General features: G+C 44.2%; 1 protein-coding gene across 1 annotated transcript; it reads right to left on the bottom strand.

Moving 5' to 3' along the window:
* Window positions 1–351: 351 nt before the first annotated feature.
* LOC101830136 (translocon-associated protein subunit delta-like) lies at window positions 352–945 on the bottom strand. The gene has a single exon (XM_040748845.1). It carries the CDS (start codon window positions 924–926, stop codon window positions 405–407), a length of 522 nt encoding a protein of 173 aa, XP_040604779.1. The 5' UTR covers window positions 927–945; the 3' UTR covers window positions 352–404.
* Between the last annotated feature and the right edge of the window lie 10484 nt (window positions 946–11429).

Genomic DNA, 11429 nt, shown 5'->3' on the forward strand with positions numbered 1-11429 from the left:
AGCAATAAAAAGGAAAGGGGAGCCAGCGTGTGCATCACTGTGGGTGAACCCCAAAGGGACAATGCGAAGAAGCTGTCCAGTGTGTGACTCTCTGTGTGACTCCATTCACATGCAGTTTCCAGAGCAGCTAAGCCCACAGACAGGGAGTAGACTGACAGCCAGCGGGAGCTGGAGAAGGCAGGACTGCGGAGGACTAGTGTGCAGGAGGCCTCTTCTGGGAAATGACAGGGTGGAACCAGATGGTGGTGAGGGCTGCCCACAGCGAGAGTGTGCTCGAACCGCTGCGTGGCATCCCTAAGACGAAGCACACACATAGGAACCACTATTGGATGTTTTTTTTTTTTTTTCATGGCAAATAGCAACTGCTTATTGAAAGAAGCAATAGAGCGCTGAGGATGCTGCCCTCAGGCCTGGATGCGGCTCTTTGCATTGAAGGCTAGGTAGTAGATCACTATGCCGATTATTGCAGCCAGCACTTCCGTGGAGACCCAAGGCCCATTCCAGGTGCCCCGATGGTCCACACTGACCGTAAACAGGGGTGTAATGACAGAAACGTCCTCATTATTTCTCTGAGCCTTCCTTAGGAGGCTATAGGACTCTTCATCAAAGAATCTGACCTCATAGGTGCCTGCGTGGGCGCTCTTGTGCTCCAGGCTCCATGAAACCTGATATCGGCCCACATCCTGGCCCCTGGTTACAGGAAACTGTTTGCCACCAACGTCAGCATGAAGAGCCATGTTCTGAGCCCTGTTCTTGCAAGTCAGTGAGATCTCCACGATGAATACAGTCTCTGTAGAAATGACGGCATCTGAGGTTGTATAGTAAGAAGGGGTGATCTGGGGCCCCAGGCAGGTCTCTGCTGAGCAGCAAGATAGGCCGGACAGCAGGAATAGTGCCAGGGCGCCGAAAGATGCCATCGCCGCCATCGCCTCTTCTCTGCCGAAAAAACGGTTGTTTTGTTTTTAAAGATAGAGTTGCATTCTGCCCATTAGGCTGGCCTAGAATTCACAGTGATCTTCTTCCTCGACTTCCCAAGGGCTGCGGTTACAGATATGAGCCACCAAACCCAGCTCCTTTTTTTTTTTCATTAGCATGCAAAATAATGAGTTTCATTATGAATCATTGGAGGCTTTTTGGCAGGAATGTCACCTGAAAGCTGTTATCAGAAGAAATTCAACAGAATGACTTAAACTGAGGGAGCCTTTTCTTTATTGTGTTTGAATGATTTTTGAATATAATTTTGATTAGAGTCTTTCACACATTCAAAAATACAACACCTACATGTCTGTCATACATACAGCAGAGGTTAACATTTTGTCATATTTACTTCTAATTTCTCCACTTAGACAGCCAAGTATTGCAAATGCAGGTCGGGACACACACACACACACACACACACACACACACACACACACACACACACAATAGTTTAATAGCCAAGAGTTGAAGGTGATCTCAGTATCTACTATTAGGAGCTCCGTTGGCTAAGTCCACGAACCCTATATTACATACCGTTAAAATGGGTTTCCTTAAATGGCATGAGGACTGCCGAGGGAGAGAAGGCATGTGTAGTGCAACTGCTATGGGCATTTAAACTCTGTTTGCTCCCCAGTTTCTCTAATGATTCCATTAGTATGGTAGGGGCATTATGAAAAAGACCCACAAGCAGGTGGCTTAAAACAACACAATCGGGGCTGGAGAGATGGCTCAGAGGTTAAGAGCAGTGGCTGTTCTTCCAGAGGACCTGAGTTCAATTCCCAGCAACCACATGGTGGCTTACAACCATCTGTAATGAGATCTAGCACCCTCTTCTGGCCTGTGGGCATACAGACAGACATTGTATACTAAATAATTAAATCTAAAAAAATTAAAAATAAAATAAAAAAACACAAATGTATTCTCCCATGGTGACAATGTCAGTTGGGTTGCTTCCTCTGGAGGCTCTGAGGGACATCTCTTCCCTGCTCTCTCTAGCTTCTGGTGGTTGTCAGTGGACCTGGTATTCCCTTGCTGGCACAGTACTCCGACTTCTGCTTTTCTGTGTGATCTCTGTCCCCGTTTTCCTGATCTTGAGATGACACAGCCACTGGATAAGGGCTCACTGCAATCAAGAAAACTACTTTTTTTTCCCAAGACAGGGTTTCTCTGTGTAGCTTTGGAGTCTGACCTGGAACTTGCTCTGGCCTTGAACTCACAGAGATCCACCAACCTCTGCCTCCTGAGTGCCAGGATTAAAGGTGTGCACCACCACATGGCCTTAATTTTATTTTTTAATTATCTTAAGAGATATTCTTGCTTTTCCACAGACACTCAGCTTTGATTGGCTCTCACCCTTCCTACTCCTGGTACTGCCTTTCTACCTTCATATGGTGCATTCTGTCAGTCCCCCCAAGCCTCTTTTGCTCCCCCTCATGAGCACCTTTCTGACTCTCTGACTGCTACACACACTCATGCCCACATAGGTACACATAAAAATGAGAAGCTAGGCCAGACGGTGGTGGCACATACCTTTAATCCATCACTAGGGAGACAGAGGCAGGCAGAGCTCTGTGAGTTCAAGACCAGCCTGTCTACAAAGACAGTTTCAAGACAGCCAGAGCTACACACAGAGAAACCATGTCTTGAAAAATGAGAGGAGGGGGCAGGCTAGGTTTGCATATGATAACATGTGATGTTTATCTTTCTAGGACTGGGTTATCTCAATATAACATTTTCCAGTTCCATGAATTTTGCTGTAAGTTTCAGCAAAAAAATTTTATTTTTTTATGACTAAATAAAATTTCATTTTGAGTATATATCACTTTTTCATTATCCATTCATCTGTTGATGGACATCCAGGCTGATTTCATTTCCTTGGTATTGTGACTAGAACAGCAATAAATATTGATATGCAAGTGTCTCTATGGTAGGATACAAAGTCCTTTGAGTAAATGCCTAGGAGTACAATAGCTGTGTGGCCCTCAGAGTCTTGCCACTTTAGAATTCTGAGGCTTTTTTGTGGCACAGCCTGTCCTATTTCCTGGAGGGTCACCGTCCCTTCCTGTTTAGGCCAGGCAGAGGGCCAGAATTTGTCTGAGAGGACAGAAACATCCTCTCCAGAATCTAAAATGCCTTTAAAGGACTTGCCTTCTATCCTTAATGTAAGTTGGGAGAGATTCGCCATGGTGGTTACCCAAAATACTGCTGGGCCAGTACTTCCAAAACCTTGGTTGCCCCTTTTCTCTTTAATTTTTTTGGGCCTCACAAGGAGCTGTAGGGAGTAGGAGCAACTAAATAATCTGCTCTCCTGCTGGGATGGCAACAACCCCACTGGACACTGATGTCATTATTTTAATCTCTCCCTTGCTATCCTGGTCTATAACACCAGGGTGTACCTGGATGCCTCAAAGGATAGTACTGGAGAGTCCCAAGAGTAGTCCAACTGTGCCTGGGGGCAATGGTCCATGCACCCCAGTAGGGAGGGCCTGGATCCCCATTTCTGGTGTTCGGATTGCCCGGGTGGAGGGACTAAGGTCCAATCCTGCACTCCTTGAAGTGGCTCTAAGGAGGTCTGAGAGATGAAGGGGTTGCTCTGGGGAGAAAATGAATCCTGCCACTGCCTGCAGCAGGGGTCATTGCCCCATACAAGTGGTTTTGGGGCCCTTTTCCAGTTTCCCTGATTATTATTAGCAGGAAGGAAATTGCCCTCCAGGTCAGTTTTAGACTGGCAGTCATTGGCCCAATGATATCCCCTTTTGCAGCAGGGGCATAAACCAGGTCTCTTGAGACCGGTAGTACTGTTTTGAGGGCACTCTCTACAGAAGTGTCCCTCCCTACCACAGCTGAAACATGTTTTTCTCCCTCCCTGATTAGGTCTTTCTTTTCCCACTTGGGGTCGAATAGCAGCAGCTAACACTTGGCCCTGAATGAAGTTACCATCAATGTCCCTACACATCCGGATGTAGTCATTTAGACTTTTGTTGCGATAGGGGTGAAGGGCTTCCTTACAGTACTTATTTGCATTTTCGAAAGCCATCTGCTTGATGACTGGCATCGCAGGCCCAATGCCCCCAAATATTCTTTCTGCTACCTGACTGAGACGGTCTACAAAGTCCTGAAAAGGTTGGGAGGTCCTTGAAGGACTTTGGACAGGTGATCCCCTCCTTCCTTGGAAGGCAATGCTTTCCAAGCACCTTGGGCTGCTGCTGCCACTTGGGCATAGACTGCGATGTCATATTGCACTTGTTGTTGAGTGGTGGCATATTGACCTCTCCCAGTAAGTATCTCCACATTTCTCTGGGGCTGTCTGGCCTGTGCATTTCTTTGGGCTGTCTGGCTGCATCTTTGTTGAAACTCACCTCTCCAAATCAAATAATCTCCCCCAGAGAGAGCCGCTTGGCAAAGCTGCTGCCAATCACTAGGTGTCAAGTTAAGAGACACAAAAGATTCCATTAAGGAAAGTGTAAAGGGAGCCTGTTCTCCATAATTTAGAGCTGCCTCTTTAAGTTGTTTTATGTGTTTGAGACTTAAAGGGTCATGACGCCAAATGACCTGCCCGAGATTATTCGGGTCTGGAACTTCCATTACCGGGGGCCACCACCAGGCAGCATTGGACCCCTCCTCTGGTCTTCCCTCAAGGTCTAAGAAGGATTGGGTCATATCATAGGAGGAGTCCCTTTTTTCAGAGTATGGAGGAGGGTTTCTCTCCCTGTCCTGTCTTTTCTTAATTCGAGTCTTTTTTAGTGCTTTTTTAAGGGCTGTGACCTCAGCAAGTAACTGTTCCTTCTCAGACTCTGACGAGTCAAGAGTCCGAGCTACTTCCATTTTCTAGGTCTGACAGAGAAGGATATAACCGATTCTGACTGGAGTCCTTCTTTTTGGGTAGTGTCCTGAGATCTCTACCCACTTTTTTTGTTGTTGCTAAGAGACTCCTCCTCCTCACTAACAATGGAGCCTCTAGCTTTGGGCAAGGTCTCTTCAGAAGATTCATCCTCACTCCCTGCCTCTGAACACAGGGAGGCTTGAGTCTCAGTCTTTTATAACTCTGAAAAAGCCTCTTTTGTGGCCTAGGCTACCTGGTGGTGGCGAACCTCATCTGTCAAAAGTGCACCCCTCACTAATCTCCATAAGGAGAATGTTGATGGGGGCAAGGACTCAGATTCCTCTTTTCGTAAAAGTCGATGAAGATCACGTCGAACCTCCTCCCAATCTGGGACATTTAAGCCTCCCCCAGTAATGAACCATGAACTCGCTCATTTGATCGATTTTAGAAAGCCTTCCATGGTGTTAGCTTTTGACTGTAGTCCCCTGTTCTTCAAGTAACTTTTTTACTTGATACTGAAATTCAAGCTTCCCAGAACTATTGCCCATCGTTTCTTTTCATATTTTCCCCCATCCATCCCTGGCTGGCAAAAGGGATGACCCCGTCCACTTACCTCACTTTCACATCTCGGTGGGACCTCCAATTGCCGTGCCCGCTGCACAGCCTGTGTCCGAGAATGTGCGGAGGGTGTCGGGATTGATGACACAGAGACCAGTCGGTGATGCAAAGAAAGCTTCAAGAAGGCTTCCAGAAGGCTCCTCAAGAAGGCTTTACTTTATTCTTACCCTGGCTGGTTATTATATGCCCTGACACCTGAGGCGGTGGTGGGTGGGTCAGGAAGAGGTGGTTAGTCATTGGAAAAGGTCAAGGTCAGGGTGTTCCCCTGGGCGAGCCCTTATCAGGAACTTATTGCTCCTGGCACTGTATTGTTTTTAGTAAACATGTTTTTAGTAAACATTGTCTTACAGCTGCCTGTTCCCAGGTTGATGGGGAAGTGGGCCTCTGGCCAAGGTCTGTTGTTCCCACAATGGCTCAGAGGTTAAGAGCACTGGTTGCTCTTTCAGAGGTACTGAGTTCAATTCCCAGCAACCACATGGTGGCCCACAACCATCTGTAATGAGATCTGGTGCCTGCTTCTGGCCTGTAGGCATATGTGCAAACAGAATGCTGTATACTAATAAATAAATAAATCTTTAAAAATTATTTTAGGTTATTGTTTGCCTGCATGTGTGTCTGTGTACCACATGCATGCCTGGTGTTTCTTGCAGCTGGAAGAGGGCATAAAATGCCCTGGAACTGGAGTTACCGATGGCTGTGAACTCCTATGTATGTAGGTGCTGGGAACTGAACCCAGGCCTTCTGCAAGAACCACCAGTACTCTTAACTTTGGAACAATCTCTCCAGCACCTTTGATATATATTGAATTTGATTTATAATTATTTTACTTGGAAATTTTTCCTGTAGGATTGAAGCTGGTAGATTGCTTGCCTCATATGCATGATGACTTAGCTTCAATCCTCAGCACTATTAAAATAGTCAAGCAAAAAAATAAACAAACAAACAAGACCTTCTCCACAATATAGACCAGAACAAAACCCAAGAATTTTTGTGTCTATGTTTATCATAGAGATTGGTCTATAATCTTTTTGTTGTTGTGTCTTTATCTGGTTTTGACATCATACTAAAAAAGTTTAGCTTTCCTTTCTTTCTTAGTTTATGGAGTACTTTGAGAAGCATCGGTGTTAGTTCTTCTTCTATAGTATTCCCAGAGTAGAAGAATATTGCCTATGGGAGAAACCATAGCTTTGGGATATGGCACTATGCAAATGTTGTACTAGCCAAGTAACCATAGAGGCCCCTTTGACTTTAATACAGCTAGAAGATGAAGGATCCAGGGCAGGAGGGTTTGTGCTAGGATTTTAGTTACTAAAATTAGTAGTGGAAAGAAAACAGGGTGAAATAGGACAGAATTAGTGTTAGATCGACTTTGAAAATAACCCAGCATGGAAGCATGGTTGTGCAGGGAAAGTTGGCACACTGAGGGTGCACGGGTCTAAAAGACTATTATTGGGAATCTGCGGTGTCTTTTTAGGTGGAGAGATGCCCCTACCGTGTGTGACTTGTTATCCAACAAAGAACAGCAAGAAAATGACTATGTATTTGTATTTCCTTCTGTTAAGATACTGGCGAGTAAATCATAAAGTTGACAATGGCTAGCTATTAGAGGAAGTGAACCAGACAGAGGGATCGAAGTAGTTTACCAGTTTCACAAGTGAGGCCTCAAGATGTCAGGGCTTTGCTCCCTCTAGTGGTAAAATCTAGACCTGTCCTTTTGGTTTCTGGTGGTTGGGTATTCCTCTGTGGCTTGAGTGTGTGGCTCTTGTTTTGGTCTCAGTGCTCACTTACTTTCTCTCTGCTAAACTGTCCTCTGTCTCTTCCAAAGCATTTGTGACTTCACTTTGCAATCCCAGGTAATGCAGGATGGCTTTGCCTATCTCTAGCTCCCTGATGAGCCCTCTTTCCCCACTACTTTTCCTTAAAATAAGAGTGCTTGCCTAGCTCTCATGAAACACCCAGTTCAACCCCCAGTTCAATCCTGGCACTTGGCCAAAACAAAACAAAAAGTTCCCCATTCACAAGTTCAGGAACTAGGATGTGGGATGTGGAGCAGCTCCTTCTTCCTCCTTCATCCTCTTCCTCCTCCTTCCTCCTTCTCCTTTCTTCCTCCTCCCCTTCTTCTTTTCTGAGAAGGATTTCTTTGTGTAGTCTCGGCTGTCCTAGAACTCACTCTGTAGATCAGGCTGCCCTCAAGCACACAGATCCACCTGCCTCTGCCTCCCAAGTGCTGGGATTAAAGGGCTTCTTAGAAAAATTTCCACTCAGAAAATTCTCTGTGACCCTAGGTATATAGGTTTATAAAACATGTACACAAGGACTGGAGACATGTATCAGTGGTTAGGAGCACAGATTTCTCTTTCTGGGGATCCTGGTGCATTTCCCAACACCCACATTGGTGTCTCACAATGTCCTGTAACTCCAGGCATGCAGGCAAAACACCCAAGCATGCTAAAAAATGCATACAAATCAAACATTTACTGATAGCAAAAAAATTAATTAATTTAAAAATAATCATTTGGTATACATGGGATTTTGTCACTTGCTAAAGATGAAAGCAAAATTTCATACTAACAGGATAGACAGGCTTATTTATAGTACACACGGTACTAAGTCTTAGCTGACTGTTTGGTACTGCAGGACACAGATATTGTCACCAGTTTTCAGAGATGAATGACATTTGATTCTATAACTGCTAATGCTGGGCATGCTGCATACAAACATAGCACAAAGTGGAAAGCACACATTTACAACCATTCCAGAAACTGTTGGAAATTCTGTCTTAATCCCAAACTGAAATTCACAATTGTCAAACTCAAGTCAGCAGGTTCTGGCTCTGGCTAGAGTTCGTTGCCAACTCGACACATTTGCAATAAACTGGGAAGAGAGGTTTTTTTTTTTGTTCTTTTGAGACATCTCTCTGTGTACTCTGTGTATCCCTTTGTAGACCAGGCTGGCCTCAAACTCAGAGATCCATCTGCCTCTGCCTCCTGAGTGCTGGGATGAAAGTCATGTGCCACCAGGCCTGACCTAAGGGAAGGGAGTTTCAATGAGGAATTGTTTTAGATTAGGTTGGCCTGTGGGTTTTATGCTAATTGTGTTAATTGTGTTAATTATCTTGGTTATGTTAATTGAGATAGGAGGACCCAGCCACTGAGGGCACCACCATCACCTAGGCAGAGGATTGTCAGAGTAGAGAGAGTGAAACACTAGCATGCATGCCTCAATTCATTGCTCTCTGACCTTGACTGTGGATGTGACATGACTAGGTGCATCAGGTTCCCCATAGCCTTGACTTGCCTGTAACAACAAACTGTATCCTAACTTTGTGAGCAAAATAGAATCATTTCATCGGAGCTAGAGAGATGGCTCAGTAGTTAGAAGCCCGTGTTGCTTCTTCTGAGAACTGGAGTTCAATTGCCCCAACCATGGCAGATGGCTCATGGCAGCCTGTAATTGCAGTGTCACGGTATCTGATGCCCTCTTCTGGCCTCTGCAGGCTCCTGCATGCAGGTGCAAGGACACACCCACATACACACAAATAACAATGTAAATCTTAGAAAAATAAAACCTTTCTCTATTATGTTGCTTTTACCAGTTTTTTTTATTATAACAAAAGAAAGAAGATGGAAGGTCAACAGGATTTTAAAATAAAATATTTTAACTCACTACAATCCAAGGATACAATAATTTAATACATACTGAGCAACAATGGTAGGAAACACATTCCGTCTTTGCTATGATTAAACCATTGTTTGTAGAAACCAGAAGAGCTGAAAACTTTCTATGTATGTTAAAATCATGTGTAGCGACCGATTCGGTTATGGGGCTACAATCTGGGTGAAGGGCTAAGGATGTAAATGAAGACAAAGACAGTGGCTCATTCTTGCAAGGAGAATGATGTTTATTTTAACAAGAGTGGAGCGTTATATAGCAGGCATGGTGGGAAACTACCAAGGTCTACCAAGGTCAGGAGCTCACATTCTCAGGGCCCTCTGGCAAAGGATGGGCTGATAACAGGGATTAGCATTTTTAAAAAAGATTTATTTATTTATTATGAATGCAACACCCTGCCTCCATGTATGCCTGCAGGCCAGAAGAGGGCACCAGATCTCATTACAGATGGTTGTGAGCCACCATGTGGTTGCTGGGAATTGAACTCAGGACCTCTGGAAGAGCAAGCAGTGCTCTTAACCTCTGAGCCATCTCTCCAGCCCCCAGGATTAGCATTTAGACGATAAAGATGGATAGAAAATGGGAACTTGCATTCAGGCTTAACTGGAAGGAGGGGACAAGAGGTATTTTGCTGGAAGCTCCTAGTCACAAGCTGGTCAGCAGACCCCCCATAGGGGAAGGGTGCAACAACAATGCAATTCATAGCATATAATAGTCCAAAATTTGAACAAAGGTGTTTGTGCCAGTGTCTGTTTATGCTGTGTGGCATGATATATAAAGCAATGTAGTTGTGACATATGCCAGCACTGTCAGAAATGCCTTTGATTCGTTAAGTATTTGAATTTGTATTGTTTTTTTTAATCACTGCGTTCAGAACCATTTAATTGTTGCCAACCTTTTTCACAATCTCTGCATTTAATCACATGACTCCATGCAATATGGCCTGTAGGTTAAGAAGCTGGAGTTTAGATACTGTGCTGTGCATGTGGTTGGAGTTATAACACCCAGAACAGAAATCCAACTAATTTTAAGACATATCAATTTAACTCTATGTCCCTAGTAGGGTTCTCTAAGCACAGAAATAGTTTTAAAAATATTTTAACTTAAAAATTTTACATTTATTTATTTGGTGTGTGTATGCTCGAGTGTGTGCACACACCATGTAGTTGAGTCACAGAACATGGGTATAATAAACTGGTACTGACATGGAAACTTCAACCCTACTGGCCAGCTTTCATAGTGCTAGAAGGCACTATACATGCTACCAGAGGAGAAAAGCAATCTAGAAGTGAATCATTCGAGTTGTAATAAGGACTGGCCTGGCAAGATATGCCCACTGGCACACAGCGACTTAAACATCATAGGAGGGACCACTCACTTTCTGATTTAAGTCCTGCTCCACAAGATGAAACCAAAGCCTGGCACCAATGCTGGGCTAAGAACCTATGGCTAGACAGGTCCTAGCTCCTAGGAGAGAACCTATTACTATTATTCTGCTAAATATAGTTTAAAATGATTCCTAATGAGTTATCATTACAGATTGGTGCATCTCTTAGCCCTCATCAAAGAAACCTCTATTTGCAGTAGATGGTGGTTAACACAGAGATTCACAACTGGCCACAGTGCAACAGGTAGGTGACTAAGGAATTCTCAGCCCTAAGGGGACATCAGCGGTACATCCTCTCCTTGTGGAGGAGGGGTTGGAAAGACTATAAGAGTCAGAGACAGTGAATGAATACAAGGGAACTGTGTCCTCCAGATACAAGGCATGTGGGCCATGGAATGCATGTGGGGGTCAGAAGACAATTTGGAGAAGTCAGTTCTCTGTTTCCAACACGTGGGTACTGGGGATTGAACTCAGGTTGTCAGGCTTAGTGGCAAGTGCCTTTTTTTCTGAGGTCTTGCTGGCCCTACTTTAACTTTTTAATGATGTTGCTGGTGATATGGTTAGTCTAGGGTTTTAAAAAACATATTGCTTGGTTATAATATAAATGACTAGTTATATTGGTGTAATTAAGAATTTAGTGCCAGATGTGATGAGATGCCTGCAGTTTGGGCAATTGGGAAGCTGAGGTGTTGTAGAATAGTAGTTTAAGATGTGTTGTATTTGTTTATGCTGTGGAATGTTTGTTTAATGATGCAAAGATGTGTTGCATTCTTCTTTTTTTAAAGATTTATTTATTTAGTATGTATACAATGTTCTGCCTGCATGTATCCCTGCAGGCCAGAAGAGGGCACCAGATCTCATTTCAGATGGTTGTGAGCCACCATGTGGTTGCTGGGAATTGAACTCAGGACCTCTGGAAGAGGATGTGTTGCATTCTTTTGTGTTGAATTT

Source organism: Mesocricetus auratus, unplaced genomic scaffold, assembly GCF_017639785.1.
Source record: "Mesocricetus auratus isolate SY011 unplaced genomic scaffold, BCM_Maur_2.0 Super-Scaffold_100007, whole genome shotgun sequence".
Lineage (NCBI taxonomy): Eukaryota > Metazoa > Chordata > Mammalia > Rodentia > Cricetidae > Mesocricetus > Mesocricetus auratus.

What these genes read in the sequence shown, in the direction of transcription:
- LOC101830136 (XM_040748845.1), bottom strand. Translation starts at nt 926, where the DNA reads ATGGCGGCGATGGCATCTTTCGGCGCCCTGGCACTATTCCTGCTGTCC.